The sequence below is a fragment of the Mustela nigripes genome, chromosome 4 (genome assembly GCF_022355385.1).
Source record: "Mustela nigripes isolate SB6536 chromosome 4, MUSNIG.SB6536, whole genome shotgun sequence".
NCBI classification, from domain to species: Eukaryota; Metazoa; Chordata; class Mammalia; order Carnivora; family Mustelidae; genus Mustela; species Mustela nigripes.
Window position 1 is genome coordinate 3,339,284 of NC_081560.1, and position 25,950 is coordinate 3,365,233.

The 25,950-nt window shown below is 50.6% G+C and overlaps 1 protein-coding gene across 4 annotated transcripts in view; it reads right to left on the minus strand.

Moving 5' to 3' along the window:
- DPP6 (dipeptidyl peptidase like 6) overlaps positions 1 to 25,950 on the minus strand; it is an 857,378-nt gene that overhangs the window by 422,611 nt on the left and 408,817 nt on the right. Inside the window, exon 1 of one of the 4 annotated variants that reach the window (XM_059396040.1) lies at positions 14,013 to 14,434. The exons of the other annotated variants lie outside the window; for them this stretch is intronic. Coding sequence (XP_059252023.1) covers positions 14,013 to 14,069 — 57 coding nt within the window. The 5' untranslated portion in view covers positions 14,070 to 14,434. Of the gene's footprint in view, positions 1 to 14,012; positions 14,435 to 25,950 lie in introns of those variants that run through there. 4 annotated transcript variants of the gene reach the window in all.

Here is a 25,950-nt window from a genome sequence, read left to right on the forward strand (position 1 = left end):
ATGTTCAAAACGTATTTTTTTAAATTTTTTATTTCTTTTCAGCATAACAGTATTCATTGTTTTTGCACCACACCCAGTGCTCCATGCAATCCGTGCCCTCCCTAGTACCCACCACCTGGTTCCCCCAACCTCCCACCCCCCGCCCCTTCAGGACCTTCAGATTGTTTTTCAGAGTCCATAGTCTCTCATGGTTCACCTCCCCTTCCAATTTCCCCCAACTCCCCTCTCCTCTCCATCTCCCTTTGTCCTCCATGTTATTTGTTATTAAATTTTTATTAGGATGAACACCCAACCTTTGTAGCAACATGGACGGGACTGGAGGAGATGATGCTGAGTGAAATAAGTCAAGCAGAGAGAGTCAATTATCATATGGTTTCACTTATGTGTGGAGCATAACAAATAGCATGGAGGACATGGAGAGTTAGAGAGAAGGGGGTTGGGGTAAATTGGAAGGGGAGGTGAACCATGAGAGACTATGGACTCTGAAAACAATCTGAGGGGTTTGAAGGGGCAGGGGGTGGGAGGTCGGGGAACCAGGTGGTGGGTATTAGAGAGGGCACGGATTGCATGGAGCACTGGGTGTGGTGCAAAAAACAATGAATACTGTTACGTTGAAAAAATAAAAATAAATTTTAAAAATTTTATTAGCAACACTGCTAAGTGTTACAGAAATATAAAATAGTATTTTCACCCTCTTCTAGATGCTAAAATTATACACAGAAATATTAGGGTTTTCCTGGGTATTTACCCCAAAGATACAGATGTCGTGAAAAGAAGGGCCATCTGTACCCCAATGTTTATAGCAGCAATGGCCATGGTCGCCAAACTATAGAAAGAACCAAGATGCCCTTCAACGGACGAATGGATAAGGAAGATGTGGTCCATACACACTATGGAGTATGATGCCTCCATCAGAAAGGACGAATACCCAACTTCTGCATCAACATGGACGGAACTGGAGGAGATTCTGCTGAGTGAAATCAGTCAAGCAGAGAGAGTCAATTATCATATGGTTTCACTTATGTGTGGAGCATAACAAATAGCATGGAGGACATGGGGAGTTAGAGAGAAGGGGGTTGGGGTAAATTGGAAGGGGAGGTGAACCATGAGAGACTATGGACTCTGAAAAACAATCTGAGGGGTTTGAAGTGGCGGGGGGTGGGAGGTTGGGGTACCAGGTGGTGGGTATTAGAGAGGGCACGGATTGCATGGAGCACTGGGTGTGGTGAAAAAATAATGAATACTGTTTTTCTGAAAATAAATAAATCAATTTAATAATAAAAAAAAGAAATATTAGGAGTTTTATCTTTGTCTTTGGAAGCAAAAATTTCACCTGCATTAGAGAAAAACTGATTTGAGGACGAAACAAAACAAAAACAAAAAATAGTTGTTTTATTTCCATCCTTACATCAAAACATTCTCTGTATTTTTACATGACACAGATAATCATCAAGTGTAATTTCTGCTTTTAAAAGCATCAGGAAGAGTGCTGAGGAAATTCATGATGACAAGTGCTCAAGAGAGACTCATTCAGTCAGTCCTCGGTGTTTACGCCTTATTGCTTTCCCCTGACACAACAGGCTCCTTCCCTAGCTGCTGGCCTGGGGCGCCAGATGGAGAGCAGTGCACAGACCAAAGGAACGTCCACCTGATCCAGAGGGGCGGGGAGGACAGGGCGGTGGGAAGGGTAGATGTGTGTACGTGTACGCACGCACCTTCCACGTCACTGACTCAACAGCCAACAAAGAGCCCAAGAGACGATGGGTCTCTGAAATGGTCAACGAAACCCAAGCTGTTTCTTTTTTCTCATATATATAGGCTCATGCACACGGCTGGGGACCAACAATATCGGATCGTTACTACGCTCCACCCACTGAGCCCAGGAAGAAAGAAAATCACACATCCTCATGAACAAAGGGGCAGGGATGCATCTCTCCATCCCCATCCGGCTGGCGTAACCTGTGTCTATCAGTGATTTCCACATCTGCTGCAGTAGGGGAATCTTTGGTCTGCTCAACAAAACACCGTCAAGGGGTTAATCTTCCCACAAAGTTCAACCAGTGTACAAATCGCTGTTAAAGAACTCTGTCTAGCCTTTTGGTCTGGTAGTTTGTGTGTGGGGTGGGGTGGAAGAGAGCTGGAGAGTACAGGAGAGTGTGGGTGACAGGGGTGTGACGGCCTGTGGCTTGACTGTCAGTGTTTCCCACAAGATGGCTCTCATGGAGGTCATTATACCTGTTTGCTGGGTACCGTAGAAAAAATCATTGACATTCCTAAGCATGGGAAGAGTGAGCCCAAGACGGACAGATAATGAGTCCTGTAGCGGGAAAAACTCCCACACATTTCTAAAAACCTGTGGCATACACAATCTCGGTAAATAATTTCAACGCTAATGGAAAAGGGATGCAAGTCTAGACATGACGATTCTCCCGCAGGGAAAGGTCATAACATTTTACTGTTTGAAAATTGAAAATCGGACGTTTTCTAAATTCTCTGTACATTCCTAAATGTAGAGTTCAGATGCTGCTGCAGAATTAAAAGATATTTTGAGTTTTTTCCATGGAATTAAGATCTGAGTAAAAACCACATGAGCTCAGTACTTCTTTTCCTGGGTACTCAGGCATGAGAGCATCTCCTATAAGCCACCATGAGTATCACAAAAGGCATAGGCACCCTCTCAGGGCACAAGGATCTATATTTTCTTCAGCATTTTTCATGGATTCCATCAGTGCCTGTTACTTTAAGTATAATTTCCTCATCTGAGCCATGAAAACACAATTACATAAACATGAAATTTTCAAAAGACACAGTACAGCACGGAAATAAACCAATAAAAAATTCTATTAATACATCCATTCATCACCAGGATCAAATCCTTCAGAAACCAAACTTGGTAATCTTCAACCTCAGCCCTGCAGTTAAGATCTTAATAAACTTAAAACAGGGAGTCTGCTTCCCATGATAAGTCGTACACATTAGGCGCTCAATGATTGCGGGTTCATGTCAAGGTCACCACCGAACTAAGTTAGATAACCATCCAAGTCACAAATATGAAACTTCTGACAACTCATCAACCACAACCAGGCCTCAAGCACCTTAGCGTAACTTTCCAGCCACACACTTAAGTGAACTTAATAGAGTCAAGAGCTGTAGACTCACGGCTTCAAGTGGGCCTTATTATCTATGCAATTTCAAGCACGGCAGTGGTTAAGGAAAAGCAAACCTCTTCAGTCAACGCAGCAAGCACACCCTCCGTGAAGTAAACCTTGCCGGCGCTTCGGCAACGTCTCTCCTGCAGCCAGACTGGGGGGTCCAGAGAGACGGTGAGGATGCTGACCGGGCTCAGAGCAGGTCCTCAGGCCTGCCCCTCTGCCCCGGGGATGAAACCAGAATGATCCATGGATGACATCTGGGGCCATGAGGCAGCTCTTGCTCGTTACGGAGCCGAGCTTACCCCGACAGCTTGATGCTGCCTAACTGGTCAGTGCCCGGGCTGACCACCGAAACCCAGAGCTAGTCCCCCTCCTCCCACACCACAGCCCCCGGGGGGCCCGGGCCCTGTAAGTCACTGTATCACGACTCCTTTCTCCTGTCACCTCAGAAGTCACCCTTGAACCTATACTGCCGCATAAGGAAGTTCAACAAATGTGGCCAATGCAGACTCAGCAGAGGCCAAACAGAGCCAATGTTCCAGACCTTTCCATTCTGTTTCTCTTGATGCACTTGGTCCCTGCTTCCCCCAAAGCCTGTCTCGCCCGAGTTTGAAAGGGTCCACCCTAACTTTCTCCACATCTGGGAGAAGGTGGCACCACGTACTGTCTTCTCATTTAGGCAGATGTCTTCCGCGGAGGAGGACACGCTGCTTCTGCTTCGGCCACGGGGAGAGGGCGTCGGGGAGGCAGCATGCCCGGCTTCCTGACAGGTCTCCTCTTTTTATCAGTGCGTTTCTTGTTTACCCACGGGCCTGGTGAACGAGAGGATATGTGCTGACTTCATGGATGGGGGTCCCCGCAGGGCTGAATGTGGACACATGGACTGTGGCACGTGGCTGAGGCTTCTGTGGTGGAGAAAGAGCTTCAGGTAAAGCAGGTGTGGGCAGGATTTGGGGGAAGGAAATGGGCGATGACGTCCCAGGCAATGCTGTCGTCAGCGAAGGCAAGGTGCGTGGGCCACTCAAGGAGTTGGATCCTATTTTCCTCGAGGGCTCCAAAATCCTGGTTCATTGGGTGACTGAACGAAACCACAGACTCTTAAACTTTGTGGGTTGGTCACTGGGAGAGGTCAACGGGGAGGTCGCGACTCACCGGTTCCCAGACCCATCGTGCAACCAGATGGGTGGCGCTGGCACGGCACTTGGCATTGGCACGACCCACGCAGGACAGAGTTGTGTGACAGGGAAGGTATTCAAGCCTTGACCCCTTCCAATAGAAGGGCTCTTAGCCAGCCCTGCCCTTTCAGGGACACAGCCTGGGCTGACGGTCCTTGACAATGGCTTGAAGAAGGTGTAGTGACATCACCAAAAGCTGCTGTCTAGGGGCTGAAATTCACACATCCCCGGTCTTTTGCCTTTTAGAGTAATCCAGGAAATAAAAAAAATAAAACTACCATTTCTTCTAATAATATTTAACAGTTTCCTTAAACATTAAAGACACATTTTACTTCCCCAGCCATGTAGCAGGATTCTTTAAACTCTGACCACCCAACATGGCTCACAGCTCCCTCCGACACCGTTGTTGGGACAGCGTACCTGTTTCTTCCTGACCACTCACCCCCAACCTCATCCCCACTCTTTCCTGGGTGCTATGCCTCCACAGTAACTAGTAGAGCACCCTGAGGAGACAGCTACTTGGTTCATATCTGTATGAGGTTTGAGCCGTGAGCACATTTCTACTGCTGTGTCTTAAGGCCGTGCTAGCTCAACGGAAGGTAGCACGGAGGGATGTGCAGACGTAAGACGTGGTCTGTGAGCCTTACATAATCAAGAGGTTATGGGATTTGGCGAGCAGGTTCTTGGCTTTCATCAGATCCTCCAAAGGGATCTATAATCTACGGGTAATGATCAACGTACTTTAGATTCAGTTTGAGCTTATGAGCTCAGACAATTTCCAGATGTTCCAACATCGGAACCCCTGCGGGGCCGAATCCCGGTCCGTACAGGCGATACGTTGGGTCTCCTCTCTCTCCCACTGCTGCCTTTCCACACCTGTTGCACAACCACTACCTTTGAAGTTCTTCAAGTGTGAGATGAGACTGAAAATTACCTACTGCGTTCTTCCAAAGCATACAGAACTCATTAATCGCTGCTTACTTCTTAAAATCAGGAGAAAGACATTTGTTATATCCTCATTTTTCCCCTCGTTTCCAAAGGAACTCATTAAATAACTAATTAAATATGAAAAATTGCCTCAAAAGCCTTAATGCCTTCAGGGATGGTGCAATATAAAGAAGAAATAGCTATACCTACCCATAAGGCACACAGCTAGAGAACGGCCTTGAGTGTACACCTTTCCTCCACTGATCTCCACTCAAGGATTTCTTAATTTGCATTTAATTTGCTCACTTTATTACCTTTGCAGTTTTCTGTTAGCATCGGTTTTTGTGTTGATCTTCTTTATGTATCATTTTGACCATGTCTCACCTGGGGTTCCTTGATTTAGAGGAAAAAAAAAAAAAAATAGGAGGGCAGAGGCAGTGGTTGTGTTCTGTTTCTGCAACTTACCAGCTGTGTGATTTGGTTAATTTACTCAACCTCTCTGAGCCTTATTTCTTCCGATGTAAAATCAGAGTGCTGAATTAGATATCTGGATCATAAGCGGTGCTCTGCTGGAGGGGGGTGCTCTGCTGGCCTGCCTGGACACCATTAGGGAAGCGCTTTCATTTTGTTGAACTTGGCTAATTTCCTTTGGGGAAGAGGGTTCTGTTACTAAAGCAAAAGTCCAAAAATCACTGGGCAGGATGGCCTATAAAATGCTTTCAATGTTGAATGTTCTTTGCTCTTATAGACTAACCCATCTTGGAATGGACACACCTTAGAACCAATAAGCCCTCACCAAATGCTGAAAATAAGGCCCATTCAAATATCATTGTTACGTCAACACATTGTTAAGTACTTACTAAACAGTGGCTTGAAATCTCCATGCTAAGAGCAGGGCTCTGTGCTGAAAGGTTTTTTTCCCAAGCACCGGTGTGATGGGCCTTGTCCCCAGATGGGGCCTCAGCCCGGATCTGCCTCCCTCAGCTAGCAGGGGAAGAGGCGGGTTCAGAGCTGGTGTTTCCTACTTTCCAGAAAAGAGGGCTCTTGGCAGCAAGAAGGAAAGTGCCTGCCCCATCCTTGTAAGGAGCAGAAAAAGTCCAAAAAATGCAGGAGGAGAGTTTGACGTATTAAGGCTTTATGATTTTTAACAACAGATCAGTTTTGCCTACCAACGTTCTCTGATTAGTCTCATTCTCTACCTGTGTGCCTTATAATGTGGAATTGAGGGGATGGAGTGCTTATTTTGCTTTTCAAAAATCAGTGCCAGATGTTCTAATTGTCTCGAGTCTCCTTAGAAATTGGAGAAATGCTGCATACCTATGTAACAGGTGTAACAGGTGTATGTGCGCGCACTTTCGTGCTATAAAGTACCTGGGGTTCTAAGTAAACTTGACTTTGATCTGGGGCATCACAAGCCCTTTTAAGCTCTTTGAAAACCAGAAGCTTCCAGGACCGTTTCTAGTCCACAGGACATGCCAAGATGAGGTAATCGCCCTCACAAAACTGTCGTGTTTATGTCCAAGCCATTCTTCTAGTTTCTTTTATTCCCCCCAAATCCTGTTCTTTTAAGCAGAAATGTGTCCTAAGTTCAGATTTCTTTTCTTTCTTCCAGAATCCCACTAACCCTCTGCTGCTTTCCACTGTGGTACTTTCCAGGCAACCATGTTCTGAAACCCTCACAAGGAAGCATCTCCGGCTTTCCAGAACCATCTCCATGCGCCCTGCAGTCCTCTACCGCCTGCAGCAGACAGATGAGCCCCCCCCCCCCCCCCGGCGCAATGCCACAGAATCGCTCTGTTCTTCCAACCCTGGGCCACCCCGGCCAGCCCCCTTCTCTCCCACTTGGCCTTTCTCCTCTTCTGGGTCTCATATGCGTCAAAATAAAAACCTTCCTCTGATCCAACATCTGTCTAATAAGTGGATGGGGTACCAGGCAGGCTATTAACATTTAAAAATGTATCTCCTCCCCTCTCCCATTTAGAGACCAGGTTTAGGAGAGGTAGGGAGGGTCGCAATTCTCAAATTCCCTGAGTAAACTCTGTGTCGATCCCAAATATTCTAACACGGAGACTAAAACTCGCCTCTTCAAAATAGAGAAGCAAATTCTTCCCTTAATTTTAAAGACACACGTCACCACTCAAGGGGAGCTCCGCTGCATGTTAATTTCTCAAGAGAGAATCAAGGGACTCCGTTTCAAGTTCTTGGTGGTGATGTCCCTCTTGCCGTGGGTAACCTATTTAAAAGGTTGGATCTACCCTTCCCAGAGCATAAATTCCCATGATATTCAAGAGGAATTCTCGGAGCCAGTCAGAACACAGACTTTGAGTTTTAAAATGTTTTGAAAGAGCTCTACCCCCGACACCAGTTTCCCCATTTTATTCAGCAGATTATGCTGGTGTCTTTTGGTGCTTCTCCCACTCCACACTCACAGGCGCGCCCACGGACGTATTTTAGAAGCCTCTGTTCTCATGCACTTTCAGATGGAGGAAAGCAGTTTTTCCTGAGTTCTGGCAGAGGAAGTTATATCTCTTAAAACATTGATCAGAAACGAGTAAGGGGATAATATATAAACTGTCATGGAAAATTCTAGTATCAAGACTTGAGTATATCACTAACATGTTTTGTAACGCCGCCGGTGGGGGGCTGCCTCCCAGATCCTGCGCCATCCAAGCCACCACTGTTAAAAATCAGTGGACTCCCTATCAAGGTTGGCCCGCAGCACTGACTTAATATCTGTGTTCACGGCCATTTTTCCTGAGAAGGGATTGCTGCAAATTTCTACTCCATTACTGCAAAATCCTCCCGGAACTGGAAGCCAAAAGCAGTAACAGTATCTGTTATTTGGGAGTTGAGTGATACAAGTCCAGGTCTACCATGAATGCAGAAATAAGAGGTACTCACTGGACCGGCATAAGCTATCGGGGACTTCTGGGGCGCAGAGACCATCTTCACAATGACCTCTACTTAATTGGTCACTAAGGACTGTGAATAAATACCTTATTTTTTTCTTCTTTTGGCTGTGCTAGAACTCTGAACCCGAGATCCCAACCATGGACAGCTCTGCTGGGTTTCATCACCAACAGCTATGGGTCGAGTTTCAGTTGATCTCAAGGTGGGCAGTGCGTTACAGAGATGACCTTAAACGTATTGTAGGGCTTGGCTGGTCTCTGGCATTTAGCAGGGTCAAGGCAGAGGAGCACACGTGAAGGTTGGGGCAGACTCAATTCTGATTACGTAATGGACGGTTACAGGGACTTGTGGCGATCGGAGGCACACCCGGATAAGGCGTGAGGAGTCCTAAAAAGTGAACGACAGCTGGAGGGAGAAAGAGGGCAGAGAACCAACTTTCCGTATCAGATCACTTTATGGCACGAGAATGTCAGCCTCTTGCAGAATTACATTACTCCACCCCGGTGATGTGGTTCCCACTCCTACGCTTTGAGGCCCCCAGGTAACCGGACCTGGAACCTGAAATAACATTTTAGCTCGTTTCGGTTTTCCAAACCGAGAGTACACAACCGCCGTGCCGTATCTTTTTAAAGCAAGGGATTCACACAACCATCGATCTCTACACACTAACAGGGCCCTGCTTCCTCCCCGAACTAGAATCTTTTCCTCAACTTTCAGAATTCTAGATGAGCAGACTCATTCAGCCCTTTCCCATGTAAGTGGGTGAACGATGTCCACTGCAAAATCCAGTCAATTAATGCCAAACCCAGACGTGACTCATTTCCATAAAGGATAATAATGCTGTAATTCCTGATGAGGCAGAAACATGGTGGCTGTTTGTCACTGTACATGAAGAGCATTTTTGCATGGTCCACAGCCGTGCTGGTGAAAGTTAATGAAAAGCATCCTCCATCCTTCAAAGTCTCCCAGGTTTTCTTTGTGGAGCATTTGAAGGTCTTGGGCAAGCTTTCCAGGGTAGCTCCAGTACTAAAAGTGAGGGGGCAGGATTACGTCCAGTGTAACATCAGGAAACCATAATAAAATGTGTTTTATATCAGAGAAAGCATTTTTCAGAAAGGAAAGCCAGCTGCTTTCCATTTGTTTTGAGTTTGGGTGTTGCATACAGCCAACCTGGGATTGTTTGGGTTTTCACTTAGCCTCCCGAGTGACACTTGTTTATTGACTTCTTTTAGTCGAGCACATAACTTGCAACCGGAAGGTGGGAACTACTTGTAGACACCAGAGCACAGTAGATTATGGCTCCAAGCCAGCTGCTTGCTTCAGTCCATGTTGTTCTCTCTGGTGATGAGACTAAGTGTTCCTCCTCTAAGAGCACCACACCAGCCACCCTCTTCCTTCTGCGCAAAGAGCGGCTGCTCCCCACCCCTGCACCCCCATCCTCTCCCTGGCCACTTCCTCTCCTCACCAGAACCCACCTGGAGATTCCAGGCATGCACACCTTGTTCTGCTCATGCTCTCCCTAGGGTGCCCGACTTCCGAGTTCTTCCTTTCATACATGGACCGATTTGGCAGCCAGAATGTTTCTCTTTCTTCAGAGTCCTTGATGTACTTCTACACAATCTTAAACACCTATTGTTCTGACTCTTATCCTGTTCCTTCAGGGCTCATTTTTATCCAGAGAGGCTTAAGTAACTTAGACAATGAGCAGAACTGAATTTAATGTACACTGGTTTGAACACTGCATCCATTGTCACTTTTTTGAGTTGAGGAAGGACCACCTCAGAAAGAAGTCCTGTTTGCACTTCTTAATACTGAATCTTGTTTTTCTTGGTTTCCTTTGGCTACTATTATTTGGCTTTGGCTACTACCATTTTTTTTAATACCACATTTACCTTCACCATTTGACTTTCCCTGTAATGTACTTTCATAAAAAATTTAACTCTCCTGATGGTCAAAGCCAGCTCCTCTGTTTCAGTATCTAATTTTACTATGAGAGAAGCAACAGTATCTAATGCCAAGAGCATTGGGCAAAAGATATCAGAAGTCCCACTCCTGGGCCATCATCACCTGTCTGTTCCTGGGAAGGTCTGTCCTCTCTCAGAATTCCAAGCTCCATGCATTTTCATGTCCGCTTTACAAAATATGCTGTTTATAAGAATTTCATTCACTTTAGAAAACTCTTTGCAATGGCATTATAATCACAAAGATCCAGATAAATAATTGGCCTCTCAATCAACACTGGATCCTGGGGTTCCTGATTTAATAGGAGAATAGACACATCAGCACTCTACATATATGGGTTTGTGCAGCTCGGAGAAGAGTGAAAAACAACAACAAATAGCTCTCACACACAAAGCGCTATCAGAAAACCAACTTCCAGGGAAGGGTCCAGAAACTCCCCAAGGTAACACAGAATATCTCTATACAAAAGGAGATGTTCTGGAGATCTTTGAAGGAAAGTCAGGTTCTCAGTGATCTGTGAGATTCCTAAGCCTAACAGGTGGACCTGGTCTTGGGGTGCACTTGTGAGGTCTTTTCCAAGTCTGACTTTGTGATGCAAGAGGCCAGCTTGTGTGTACACGTGCACATGCTCGTGCATACATATCCACACACGTTACAGATCTAGAATCTACCACTGAAGACTCATTTTGCACAGTATTTGAGCAAAAATGTATCCTGGCTCACTGGAAGCATGGAGGATTAGTCCTTCTGTCTTGTCTTACTCGCAGCAGTATTACTGATCACTGCTTTTCAATTTTAAGTCATTTGAAATAAGGATGGTAGATTTTAAAATAAATTTGTGCTTTTACTTAGGGGAAAAAAAATCCTTAATTTGGTTCTCTAAGGAAGGATTTAGTTCATTTGAGAAAATAAAATAAATTTTAACCAAATCAGCTTCAGCTTTTTCTACTTCCCCTGCTAAGCTTCACTCTGGACACGCTGGTGAGACGAAGGGCTTGGCCAGCGTGGACCTGCTGTTTAGTGGGGAGCCTCTACCATCCCATTGGCCTCAGAGCCAAAGGATGAGTTCACTTCATTCAGCTTAAAGGATATTTTGTTTCCAAACATCCCTGGACTGTTCATACTTCATTTAAAAATAAGTTTTGGCATATCTGAAGGGAAAGGGAAATGGTCTTCCAAAAGTTCATTCTCCATTTTAGTCCAATGTGTTTATACAGCATCTTAAAAAATCCATATATTCTCCTATTTTTAGTACATATTTTAACCAAAAAAATGGGGAAAAATCAGCAATCTCTGACTAATAGGTAAAATCATTGGATTTTATAGTTTTCCTAGATTTGTTTTTTGTTAATTTGCAGTAATCCTCAGCATACAAACGTTATTTCCAGCTGCTACCCAGCTTCTGACTCCCAAGGTAGGTTAGAAACTGTACCATGCCTCTGTTAGTTTGCTAAGAACTGTCAGTCTACTGCAATAACCAAGTAAATTTTCAAGAGTGTTGGATATAAGTATTGAGCCACAGAAAATCCAAATCCTCAGATTAACGCCTCTCAATGTAAGATATAAGGTGTCACCGTCGCAAACTCCATCAGTATAATGAAATGATCCCTAATCCAAAAACCAAACCAAACCACAAACAAACCAGCCTCTCTTTCTCCTTCTCTCTCTGTCGTAAACAAAATGCTGGAGCATATCCCTCTGCCCTGGCCTTCCTATAAAGCCCCACCCAGCTGGGGATGGGACTGTGCTCACAGCATCACTAGCAACAAGGACGAAATGCGATCAAGAATGGGAGGGCTCATTCAGAGCTCTGCCGTCTAAGCCCACGGAGCAGAGCTTAAATGTCTTTAAAAATTGATAAGCGGCGAAGGAAAAGGAAATAGTCTTCAATAGTCCCCTAAAGGTGCATTAAATTGAGACACGAGACCTCCGCGCTCCATCCCGTTGCTTCTCCTGCCCTGGTCCTGCTGTTGACCCTCACTGTGTTCTGCTTCACAGGGGGGCCACTATGTCCTTCTCAGGGTCAAGAAGATGCCTGAGAATGGGAAGACAGCCTCCGGACTCCTCCCTGCGCCCGCAGCCGCCTCTGTCCTCCGCGCTCTGCCCGGCCACATCAGCCACAATGGCCCCAGGGGCAAGGATGGGAGGTGTCCAAAGACTAGAAGGTACAAAATCAAACAAGACCCTACATGCCCTCTAAAACCCACACCCTAATTATTTCCACGCTCCTGACATGTAGAGGGAAACGAGAGTAAAGTTACACAGGAGTCCTGGGCCTTCTTCCACATAATAGAGATCAGGCTTCTCGGTGCCCGCCTTTGGGCTCAGACCTATGAACAGCAGGTGCTTTCTCCATAATTATGAGCACTGTCCCATGGTCAGAAATGCTCCCTGAGTCCCTCCCTGCTGCCGTGAGCCTGCAAGCCCAGGGCACATTCGCTTGAGACCCAGGGAGCAGAAGAACTGTAATAAAAGGAAGCCCACTTAGTCGCAGGACGCTAATTTAGGGTGGACATGTTTCTTTCTTGAACAAATAATCTGTAGAATTTTTTTCAAAGGAGGAGGGGTTAGTGGGCCTGTTGTGAACCTCTTGGTGTTCACGCAACAGTGAGCTCTCCCTCCGAGAAGAAGGATTCTAGACTTCGCTATTTATAAAATCTACTTCCCAGAAGACATGAAAATTGTATATGAGCTCCTCAGATGATGGTAATGATGATGATACTATTAAAGTGGGCTCTCTTTGTTTAATAAAAAAATAGGCTTTGGGGGAATGACCCCCAAGATGCACCTCCCACTAAATACAGATCCAAAGTTGTCTTCATACTGTCTCTGCAGAGTTGGCTACAAGACTATCACACACTGTCCCCAAAGAGGCTCTTGGTTTTCCTGAACTCGAGTGGCCCCAATCTTGGCCCCAATCCTAGCAAGCGGGACCTGACAGCACCCCTAAAATAAATCAGGGGAATCAGCTTCTGCTGTTGATCTACCAGGCTTGAACTAACTGCTCTGGGAATCTGCTGCTGTCTCCCAGAATCTATTTTAATGATCTGCTCTAGGAGAAGCAAGCAGTGATTAAAAGATAAGAATCCTCACAATCTTTGAGAAGGGAATGAGGATATCTACAGGAGTGCTCAAACCCGGCTTGCTGGCTCCCCTTCATTTCTGAGACTCAGGCTCCCAGCCTCTGCAGATGGCAGGCCCGAGTGGCCTGATGAGCGGAGATGGAGCCCTCCTGGCCATCCTTGGCCAGCCCTGAAAGCCCTGCTACTTCTCAGCTGGGGCAAGGGGCTCTCACGGGGTCCTAGCTGTGCAGTTTTCCTGGCACCGAGAGTCGTCCTTCTCTAGAGGCCCGGGATGAACAGCAATCTGTCCACCCTGCAGAAATACTTGAGCAGAGGAGGAAAAGGGACACAGGTATCACAAGAAAAGTCCTTTAAACACAGCTCCTATGTCCTCTCTGGACTTGTGTTAGAACCAGATCAAAGTCCTGTTGGAGGGTCAAGTACAGGGAAATTTGGGGCGGGGCTACCCACCTCTTCCAGCCCTCCCTCCCTACCCAGCCCCCCAAATTACAAAGTAGTTGGAAACCTTCGCAACAGCTGTGCGGAGGAGAGAGGCCTTGGTGGAAGGGTCCCCTCGCACCAAGTTTCCCTCGCAGCACGCTTGCCCCCCGCGCCCCTGCGTGACCGGCAGGCCGGGGCGTCTTGCAGAAATAGAAGTCCGGAGGGAGGCAGGCAGACCCCAGCAGCGCTCGCCCAGCGCCTGGGTTCTCCTCCAGCTTCAGGGCTCAGGGGAGGGCAGTCACGGCCAATGCAAAACCGCTCGGGAGACACATCCCCCGCTCCCGCACACGCACACGCACACGCACCCCCGAAAGCAGCGTTACCTGCTCCTGCTGCTGCACGGATTTCCCCGAAGCATTAGGCTCCTTGGCCGTAGTCATGGTCCCCGGCCCCGGGCGCGCGGCGGCACGGGGGCAGGTGCGGTCTGACGGTGAGTTCCGAGCCACCGGGGTCCAATCGGCGGGGAGGGGTGCGATTCAGTCCATACTTCGGAAATCACACGGCTATTTCGGGGAGGCTGGGGGAGGGAGCGTGGGTGGACCAGCCTAGTTTTCTCTCCAAATGCGAGGAGCGGAGAGCGGATCCGAACAGGGGAGAGGCTGCGGCGTGGCGGGGCTTCTCCAATTAGCAACAGCCTCCGCAATCGCCACAGAAACAATGGTAACTGCTTAGCAACGGGCAAGTGGCGGCGCGGCGCAGGAAGGGGACCCGAGCGGTGCGCGCCGCTCCCGCCCGCCGCCCGCCGCCCGCCTCCCGCGGCGCACGGCGCATGCTCGGGCCGGCTCGGCTGAGGAAGGGGCGCGGGGGGGGGGGGGGGGGGGGGGGGGGGGGGGGGGGGGGAGGGGCCGGGGAGGGGGGGCCGGGGGAGGAGCGGCGCGGGGAGGCCGGAGAGGGGCGGCAGGGCCGGGGTGGCTGGGAGAGCGGGCGGCGGAGGGCACCTGGCGGGGACCCGGGCGGGGGCGCGCGGCCGGGGGACCGTCGCCGCCCCGGCTGCCCAGCCTGGGGGGCCTGAGCCGGTGCCCCCCCGCCCCCCCGGCCGCGCTCGCCCGCGGGTCACACCCGGACGCGGGAGGGGGGCGCTCAGGGGACGCGCGCAGACGGTCTTTGTTTCTCCCTTCGGCCAAGTAAGTGCCCCACGCGAAGGCAGCCGGGCAGCGGGTCGGGGGCACCCAGGAAGGGCATCTCTTCTGCCTGCCGGCGGGTTTTGCTGGGATGCTAGATGTGGAATTCTCGGCATTTTTTTCCCCTTAAAATTCCGAAAACTTACTGCTTCCTCTTTCTACTCAAAGAATCTCCTGTTTCTCTTTGAAAGATCAACCAGAACCTCAAGGGTGTCTGTCGGTTAAAAGGGGGGAAAAAAAAGGGTGGGGGGAACAGCATCTGGGGTGACCTTATAGGAGCCAGGCTCCCTGCTGAGTCCGGAGCTCAAGGAGACAGCAGGACAGAGAGGCCAGTCCCCTGGCCCCTGCCTGGTCCCCTGGCCACCTTGCACTGCCCGTGGGCCCTGCTGGGCCTCCCTGCCCCACCCCTGCGGGCACACCAGCTGGCTGGTAGAGGAGAAATGCCTGTGGGCCGAGCTGACTGGCTCTGGGTAAAACACGAGTAGCCACTAGATTACAAGTGGGAATGTCTCGCGGCCTTACAGATCGGCAGACCAACCCAGCGCCCAGAGGCCTTCTGCTGCCCCTGTGCGTGAACAGTGCCCTCTGCAAACACTCCTCTTAGTCGTCCTGGTCTAGATCTTCTACTGTATCCCAAAGGCCTCCCAGGCCACCGGCATTCCCTGGCCTGGGGGAGCATCCCCGCCCCTGCACTCAGCGCTAGGAACTATCCTCAGTAACAAAGTCGCCACCAGGAAAGACGAAGTAGATACATTTCCACGCAAAAGCTGTCCAATAGCCGACTTCTTGTTCGGTTCCTTCCCGGCACCCCTGGCCCTCAGTCATTTCCCAAAACAAACACACTTGCAAAAGCCGCCGCATCAGATCCTTCTTTGGAGGTGACTGATGAACCCAGATCATGGCAGAGCTGCCTGGTCCCCTCTGCCACGGCCTGAACCCGATTCTGGTCTAAGATTCTAAGACACCAGGACAGGCACCTTCGAGGGTGCAAGGTTTGCCTAAGAATCCAAAAGGAAAACCCCGTGTAAACTCCTGTCACACAGTAAGGATTTGGGGATTTGCTTGGGGTTTTGTTGCTTTTGTTTCAACTTCCCTATAGGACAGGGTGTTCCCAGTCCTTGTCTAACTCCTCTTTGTGGCCTCACGACCCAGGGTCTGCGCACAAGTTACCATCTGTGTTGGTTTCGAGGAGTGTGCCAAGCCAAGCAGACTCTCAGGGGAGGTCTTCACAGAGCTACAGCCTCCTGCGTGGAGGGGTTCTTCACCCCAAGTCACATCTCTGGCCTCAGGAGGCCACTGCGGTGTCATAAGGCAGGCAAGCAAACCTGCCCACAGACGCCAGCAGCAAAGACTCAGCTAGAAGGGCTGAGCAGCCATCCCACGCCCCCAACACCCCGTCCATGGACCACAGTGACCCCAGTGGCAGGGGGGGCAGGGGGGCAGGGCAGGAGGCACCTGGTGATAAGTGAAGTGAGTGGCCACACCTGGACCTAGTGGTCTCGGCTGCAAAATACCTTTTTTGGTATTCCTGAGAATCTCAGAGCTTGTTCTCCAGAGTTTCCACTTGAACGAAACTCCAGAGGGGGCGGGGGGCAGGGGTCAAATCTTAACCCACCATCTGTTAGCATCTCTGAAAGGATCCACTGCTAACCCCAGAGGCCAGGAGCACCACCCCACATGGACATCCAAGGACAGGGACCGCAGCAGGGAAGGAGAAGGGAAGGGATCTCGGGGCCGCCTCCTCCTCTCGGCTTCTGGGGCCGGGGTTTAACCCAGGGAGAGTGAGTCGTAGGCTGGGGGTACTCGGGTGTGTGGTGGGGAACGACATGAACCTCCCCACCCCAGTGCTTCTGTTTCTTTATTTCTCAGGAAAAATTTTACCTATTATTTCACATCTATGATGAATACGATGTAAGTAAAGTTCTCCCGCACCTGCAAGATGGTACCTGGTCCTTCAAAGGAGGCTCCCACTGGCCTCACATTATGAGATCACCGAGTGCTTGCCTGAGCAGCTCCCTCCCAGCCACACACCCCTATTTGTCACCTCTGGTTTTGGGAGCCACAGGGTGGAAAAGTCGGAGCATCCCAGGTCAAGGGCAAGGCCAGACTATGCCATTCAGAACCTTTCGGTGCAGTTTTCTGGCACCAAGTCCCTGGGCAGCTGACTTTTCTGCGTACTTGACCTTACGGCGCTTTGGCGAGAAAGGGCGGGCTCTTCTGCCAAACGCAACAACACGGTGAGGCCGGCGGACAGGAGAAACCATGCCTGGTTCCGCTTAGACGAGGAACCGAGGACGGTCCAACGGCTGGAAGCAGAGAGCAGGACAGCGGTTGCTTGGCCTGCGCCGAGGTGGAAGCAGGGGCGTGCTGTGTACAAAATGCCTGTTCCGGACCATGGCCAAGTCCTGCAGAGAACAGCACCGGGCCGCCCACTCCGTCTGTTCCCAGGGTGGATCGCATGTTAAATGTTCTGATCACAAGAAAGCAAGGGTGGCCTTTTGTCAATATTTGAGAATGAATCATCGTCCCTCCAGAGGCCGAACAGCGTGTTGATGGTCATCCTCCGGCTCGATGTGGTGAGCGTCCCTCAGAACCCAGAGCCCATGTCCAGGGAATGGAGGACTCGATTTTCCTGCATCAGCAATCTCGTCTCAAACCCCGCGGTCAGAGGAAAGACCAACAACCAGCTGGTACAGGGTTTGGTTCTCCACCCCCCCCCCCCCCACCCCATGGCAGTGTAGACAAGAAAAAAAAAAAAAAAGTTACAGATAAATGTCTGGAAAGCATCATCTGTAAATACTATGGTTTCCAAATTCCAGAGACTCTGGGAACTACAACTCAGAAAAGTCCAGGGTGACTCCAGCAGGAACAGGAGTGCCGCAAAGGCACACCCCCCATTCCTTCCCGATGTCACACGTATTTATTAGCAAAGGGACCATGCTTACCTGCCCCCATAACAATGACAAGAAGAGCAGCTCCCTGGGGTCGTGCTAAGAGCTGCGCACCCGACCCCCAGCAGCTCCGTGAGGCTCCACCGCTAGTGCTCCCATGACACAAGGAAACTGGTATTCAGAGAATTTAAATCTGAACCCCTTGGCTACCCAGAGACTAGGTAGCCAAACCAGGATGTCAGCCTGGCAATTCAGGCCCGGGGCCACCGAATGCCTGGTGAGTAGAATACGGAAAGCATTTGCACAGTCCACGTGCCAGGAATTTCACACACTGAGAATTTCAGACACCTCATCTTCCCCCTTAAAATCTCCTCAGTGCCGGTGGTGTTGGTTGGCTCAGGCAGCAACAGGGTTCCACGGACGGAGGACCTCCAGGGCTGAGACCTGTTCTCACAGCTCTGTCCAAGGTCAAGGTGTTGGTTCCTCCTGAAGCCTCTCCTTGGCTTGTGGACGGCCCTTCAGCCCGTGTCCTCGCTCGTCAGCCCTCTGCGTGCATCTGTGTCCAAATCTCCTCTTCTTCTAAGGACACCAGCCAGACTGGCTTAAACCCCCTCCCCCAGTGACCCCAGTTTACCTCACCTCTTTAAAGACCCCATCTCCAAATACAGTCACGTTCTGAGCTCCTGCCTATTTGGGAGGGGTCCACAGACGGACGGGGGCGCACGGTTATCCCGTGTACTGTCAGCCCCCTTGTACTTATGAAGAAAGCAGGCTTAAAATGGCGATTAAGTTCCTCCAAAATCATAGTCAGCGGTAAGTGGCAGAGTGGGCATTTAGATCCACTGGTGTGATCAAAGCCCTGCTACACACACACACGCGCGCGCGCGCGCGCGCACACTCACACTCACACGCACGTGCGCGTGCACACACACACACAGACACACACACTGCCTGAGCCTCATTGAACACCTGCCGAGGGCCTGGGCAGGCTTCTACTCCCTAAACTGTCCGAAGGAGAGTAAGGCTCTTGCCGACCCCAGCAGAGCCCCGCCCCCGCTGGCAGCTAAGACGCCCTGGCTCAGGCCTTTACTCGGGTGACTCCCTCCCTCTCGTGTCTAGGAACGGTCCCACTTGACGCAGCACACGTGTGTCCAAGCAGCGTCCCAGCTTCTGGAAGGCGAGAGCTCCTGGGCCAAGGGGGCAGGACGAGGAGGATCTCCAAGCTGACGCACCTTCGTTCTGCGGCCGAGTACTTCTGGGGAGCGAAATGCCCGGAGCAAGGGCTAGGCCAGGCCCTGATTCCCGACCAAGCCAGTTCCTCCCCGGCACTAGGGCCCAGGCAGCCGGAGCCTCACAGAGCACAAGGCAGGTGTGCCTGCCAGTGGGCAGCCGCTTGTCCTGCCGTGTTACCCCCTCCCATTCCCGTCCGCACTGTGGCCGGTGCTGTTAGAATCTCTCAGCTCTGCCGTCAGCCCCACTGAATGGACCTGAGGTGGATCGGGTCTTTGCAGGTGCATCTGGAGAGAGTTTCTTGTGGGCATAATGATGGACGCTTGCTCCACTCCCTGCTCCAGAGGCGCCCGACTAGGGCACCCGCACAGGCCTGCATCGTGTGCAGCTCCATGCCATCTCCCACTCCTCTGAGGTCGGCTCGCCTTGCCCCAGAAGCCCTTCAGCTAAAACAGCTTTGCCTCAAGACCCACCCGATCTGCAAGGCTTCACCGAGTCCTTACCACATGTGCACAGCAAAAGCACCCACAGAAACATGAACACGGCCTGACCCGCTGCTGCAAGGGGGGGATTGGAATATCTTTCTGGTGGAATCTATGAAGATTCTGAGTTTTTCAGCATCAACCACCTGCAAGAGGAACTAACTTACAACTCCCTGAAAACAGGAAATGGGGGCGCCAAGGTAGGGTTCCCTGGAGAGACAAGCGGAGATCCAAAGAAGCAATTCAAAGATACAGAAAGCACTGAGCCTTACCAAGGGGGAGGAGAATGTGGATAAGTTTCCTGAAGACTGGGTTTCTATATTATTTATATACTAAGGATTTGGCTCACTCCATTATATAGGAGCTTGCAAATCTAAAGTGTGAAGAGCAGACCAGGAGGCTAGAAACTCAGGGAACAGCTGAGGTTGCAGCTTGGCTCAAAGGCCAACTGAGGGTAGATTTCCCTCTTTCTCCGGGAAGATCTTTTTCTTAATGACTTCAACTGATTGGGTGAGCCCCACCTACATCAAGGAGGGTAATCTGCTTTATTCAAAGTCTACTGCTTTAAATGTTAATCACATTCAGGAAATCAAAACTAAAACCAAAACCACCACCATCACCACCACAACAACTTTCCACAGCACTCTCTAGTTCGGTCAAAAACTGGGTTGAATGGCCCAGCCAAGTTGGCACGTAAAATTATGATGACAGGCTCTAAGTAGAAGTGCCTGGTGGCGGCATTTTAGTGTTCTTCATTTCCTCCCCTTCTCCTCCCCCCCGCCCCATCTTTCTCCCTGGGATGCTTGCCCCCGTTTTCAGCCATGAGACCAAAGCCATTCATGGGACGCAGCCTTGGGAAGGCACTTCAGACCTGAGCACCTTGTGAGGAGTTTGGTAGTACCCCCAGATCGTTACCTCTGAAGTATATATATGGGAAAGAAAACTAAACTTCTCTCTTGTCTAAGTCACTGTGATGTTAGGTGTTATGAACTCACGTTAACACAGTGGAGAGACCACTTCTGTCTTGTCTTTGTATTACTCCTGAGAGTTGAACGGAGCGCCCCCCACAGCGAGAGCGGAGAGAAGGCGGAAGGAGCAGGAGCTGGTCTGTTGCATTACACCTGCGGGATTCATGTTCATTCTCCGTGTAGCAAACGCGTGAGCATCTAAATCAGGGCCCGCACACTGCGGCCCATGGGCCAAATCCGATCTACTTCCTGGATTTTAAATAAAGTTTTATTGGAATGTGGCTGTCCCAACTCACTACATACCATCTAACAGGTGCTCTGCGTGACAGTGACAGACGTGACACCATGACAGTGACCATGTGGCCTGTAGGTATAATATTTACTATCTGGTCCTCTGCAGAAACAGTTTGCTGCTCCCTGGCCTGGAGGTGTCTTATATGCCAAATACAGGTATGTCCATTCATTCGGAATCCAAAATGCAATAGAAAAAAAAAAAAAAAAAACTTCAAAATCAAAGTCGAGCACCTCCCCAACCCCCCAAACCCAAAGACAATAGAGAAGTCTAATCTGATTCACCGTCAGCCTCAGCTCACCTCCCGCCGTGCCGGTCAGAGTCCCTCCTCCATACAGGAGAGGCACACTGTCCCCCCACACCCGTGAGCACATCCTACAGCATCCTCTCCAAATCCACGACAGTTTCACGGGATGGGGCACAGTGTCCCAGAAGCAGGAACTGCCTGTGGATTTGGGAGATACTGAGATCATTCAAACGGCCCAACCTCCAACACTTAGGGTAGGCATTCAAAAACATGTGTTTGAATAAATTAACGATGCGGAATATTCAAAAGAATTCAGATATGCAGCATATTTGAGTGATTTTCAATTTTTTTCTCTGAAAGATGCTTGCCTTGCTGATCACAAACCTTTATGAGATGAGGTAATGCTCATCAATCCTCCTGGGGACTAAGACCACAGGATGCTTGGCCAGAGTCACTGTCTCCAGCTGCCGTGGAAGTCAAAGGCTGTGTTTACTGAGAAATTACTATGTGCTAGATGCTCTGTATGTAAGTCAGGACATCTGCTCTCATGGTCTCATCGGAGAGGGAAACTTGTAACAGATAAATGTCTTTTGGTCCTGCCTAAGGAAGTACAAGGAGACAGGTGTCGGGGGGAGTGGAGTTGTCTGTCTTTGTGTGAGGCTTAGCAGAACGCACTGGGTGCATGCCAGGCAATGGTAAGCAGTGATGAGAAGCGAGATAATGGGCACCCAGGGTAGCATGGATGGATGGTAAATACAGTGCTTAAGGCAAAAAAAAATAAGAAATATCCATATTTACACATATATACATATATATGTAAGAATATATTTACATAAATGTTACAAAACAGATACATGCATATATAAAGAAACTAAAACCCTTTAACAAATAAAAAATGCATTCCTACAAAATATGTGTTTTGCAAAAATACACACAAACTAAAAAGCTATTCATCAAATAAAATAGGCTACTTGCTGACGGCGGGGTGGGAAAAGAGAGTAAGTGACCAGCCCAGTTAGGGAGAAGAAGGGGAAGAAGGGAGAGAGACAGGCGGAGGAAGCATAGGGAAAAGGAGAAGGAAGAAGGAAGTGGGGGAGTTTGCTTGACCCGTGGCTGAGCCTGTGCCGTGACGTCCAGCTCTGCCTGCTCCATTCCACACCTGTGGATCAGCTGGAGAAGGTCCAAGCAACGTGCATGGGAGTACACGACCGCCTGTACCATCTTCTGGAAACCTCCTGGATGCTGGAGAACCACTGCCTTAGTTCTTCATTGGCAGAGGAGGAAACCGGCTCTGAGAGAAAGACCGCTTGTTCAAGGTCACGTCGACTGTGGTCTGAGGAAGGTGAACCTACCCCAAAGTCAACCCTCTGCTCCGGGCGGGAGCCCCACACTCTCTAAACCAGGTATTCCCAAAGTTCCGAGCCAGCCGGAAGGTTCTACACTGTGAGTCCAGGTAGATGTTCCCAGGCTAGTAATGAAATTTGTGGATATAACGCAAAGGGGCTTTTAAACCAATTCCCCTTTATACTCACACCCTGGCTTTTGTTTATTTCCTTTTTTATATTTAAATGCATATAATTTATTTATTATGTATCATGTTGTTCTCTAAGTACCTTCAACACATAGGCTCCGTTTTTCTCGAAGATGGCATTTCTCCTTTTTCCTTTTGCACCCAACTTTTAGGTGGCAGCCAGCCCCAACTCAACAAAGAACTCGCAGTTTTGAAACTTTGCTTTAAACATTTCATGTTTCATCCCAGCGTAGCTTAATTTCATTCAGGTTGTCTTGCCTGTCACGTCTGCCCCTGAACCATCGCCCACCTTTGAACACGGCCCCAGAACAAGGGTGCTCCCACAGCCTGCAGGTCGGCCCCACGTGCTAGCGGGTCACGGCTCAGCACGGCCGGCTCCTCCCTGGGCACCTCCTGCGCCGGGAAGGCCTTGTCAACCGAGTCTCGACAGGTGCCCTGTTTATGGTTTCTAATGACCCCTGTTGAAATGCAGCCCTAGTCTGGAGCCAGTGGAGGAGCACACTTTCACGTTGTTTGGGGAACAGGCAACATTGTCCTCAGTGGTGTTTCAGGACAGAGACACCCGGCCCAGGCCCCGGGATAATCACATCCTCTCTGCTTTCCCTGGACCTCGGCTCACCTCCCCGCCTTCTGGCCCGGGGCTGGTCATTTGAGGTCGGGAGGAAAGTGTCCCCCACCCCTACCCAATCTTTTAGTTCTCATGCTTCTTCCCTCCTCCCTCCTTCCTTCCTTTCAAATTTTATTTATGTATTTATTTGAGAGAGAGCAAGTGTGAACAGGGGTAGAGGCAGAGGCAGAGGGAGGGAGGGAGAGAGAGAATCTCAAACTGACTTCATGCTGAGCACAGAGCCTGACTCGAGCTCAGTCTCATGACCCTGAGACCACGACCGGGTCCAAAACCAAGAGTCGGTCACCCAAGTGACTGTGCCACCCAGGTACCCCATCATGCTTCATTTTTAACTCCAAATGAATAAATCAGCCAATTTATGGTTTCCAGAGAAGGATCAGTCAATGAAATCCCTATCATCCTGCTTTGCAGAAACCTGTCCGAGTTGACTTTGGGGATACATGTAAATGACATTCAAAGGCCACACAGAACTGGAGAGATATGAACAATGACAAGCTAAGACAGACGGTAGCTTCTCTGGGAAGGCATCCTCAAAGCAAGGGCATGAACAAAGGAGAGTCAGGAAAACCAGGACCCAAACACTGGCACCGGCACCCCCCACCCCTCCCATCCTTACACGCCAGGCTCGAACGCCGCCTCCCACCTCCCCGGGGACTCGGTCCCCTGCCCAGCTGTCCTCCCAATCACACACTCGACGTCCCAGGTTTGTGAGACGCCCCTGTCCTCACACCTTGCCTGCTTCCCCAGCATCCCTGACCCCCCCCCCCCCACAAGTCTCTCCAGGGGCGGGGCCAAGAGCAAGTGCTGCCATCAGCTAACGGAATGGCTTTGGGGGCAAGATCGTGGGTTCGCAAACCCAGGTCTATTCATCTGCTGGCTCGGTGCAAGATTCCGGGTGTTGAAAGGACGCAACAGTCGATGGCTGGCAGAATGCTGTCGGAACGGAATCAGACCAACTCTGAAGCCCGTGGACACCGAGTGCGGCCTCAACACACGCTTCCTCTCCTCGCCAGACCCGGAGCACCTTAAGGGCAAGTCCGCTCCCGTTGGTGCTCCCGGTGCCAGTCAGCGTGACTGAAATCAGGAGGACAAGACTCTCCCTCCACACGGCGCACGGAGAGAGGTCAGAGCGTGGTCACTCGTGCCAGCCGCTCATTACTGACACAGACGCGCACACGGAAGTGCGCAGGGTGCTGTGGCCCCGTGGGCACGACTGACATGGGGACACACGGGACAGGAGACACGCATGTGGGCCGCCCCGGGTGCACAGGCCAAACCCGTGGAAAGCGCACAGGACGGACTGACTGGCCGGAGGGATCCTCCCGCATGCCGCTGAGACGCCCGAGCTGCAGAACCTTCTAGAACGCGAGGCTCCGTGCCCGTCCACCCCCATTCTGGCACCAGGCCAGGCACCTCCAGCTCCATCTCCTGGGTGAGAGCGGATGGAGGGCCCCACGCTTCACACACGGGGCCCATGGGGTCCCACCTGGCCGATGACCACCGTTCCAGGAGGAAGGACGCCAGGCAGAGCAGTGACCACGGAAGAGAGGAAACTCCCGACCTTCAGAAATGGAAGAGGAGACCCGTGACGGAGGTCGCTTCCTCCTGCTCATCAGGTGGGCACAAAGGGTTCCCTGAGCTGTAGATGTCTGTTGTAAGAGCTTCTTTGGCCAAAAATTAGAGCTAAGTGAAAGGCCTTCAGAATTAGGGCCCGGCCTCTGTGAGGGAGCACAGGCAGGACAACCCCCCAGCCTCCATCTCCTTCCCGGCTGCGAGGCAACCTCTCCTGGGACCACGTGTTCCAGCCCCCCCGGAGGGCAGCGCACGCACCTTAGAGATGCCCATGAAGGCCTGGAAGGGGCGGGCTTGTTTGAGCCCCCAGGAATCTGCCAGAGAAGAAAACATGGTCCTTCCCTCCTTCCTGACGCACAGGCGGAGTCAGGGGCGTGCGAACCCTCTGCTCTCACGACCGCCCCCTTCTGCATGTCCCCTCGCCCAGTAAACCTGTGGACTAAGGTCTGGACTCTGCGGGGAGTGGGTGTGCAGCTGCCGGGGCCCCCCGTCAGGACCTGAGCCTGAGCAGAGCTGTGTCAGCTCTGCGGAATGGCCTCTTCCTTATCCTGTCCCCAAGTGCCTTCTTGGTTTGGGGGCACTTTACTGTCCTGTCCGCACCTCCTAAGGCTACGCAATCGTAACAAGGACGAGATCTCTGTGGCATCATAGATGCGGGACAGGATGGAAGTCCGACCGCCACCAGCCCCCACAAGAAACAGGAAAGACAACTCGCTGGCAAACGTGGAACAACCAAATGAAGACAAGGACCAGCCTTACAGGGAAAAGCAGCAAGATTTAGAGCATAAAATTAACTCGATCTATCGTCAGTTGTGTCCATCGGCATTTAGGGAGTAGAATGAAATTAAAAAACAAAACAAAACAAAGAAAAGTAGCGCGAACTCTTGAAAGCGTATTATTACTTAAGGAGACGTTGGCCAAGTGAGGTCAGCTGCGAAACAGAAGAAACGGCTGCTCTAAGCTCTGTGAAAAGTCGAAACGGAAACTGTGGCTGTCGGCACGGCGGTTCCCTTCCCTCCCGACGTGCTTCCCTCTCTCTGCGGCTGCCCGGCGCCCTCGCTGCTCCAGAAGCGTCTGCAGGCCGGCCGCAGCGCAGCTCCCGGCAGCCTCAGGATCCGACACTCAGGAATTTCCCGCTGGCCACACGCCCACTCGCCACGACCCCAAATCAACCGAAGGGTCTTTTTACGCAACAGAAAAGAACCCCCCCCCCTCCCAGAACGAATTCGCTTTTATGACTGAGCAAGTGTCTTACAAAGATGCTGGGATGAGCGCCGGCGAGGGGAGACGGGCCTCGGA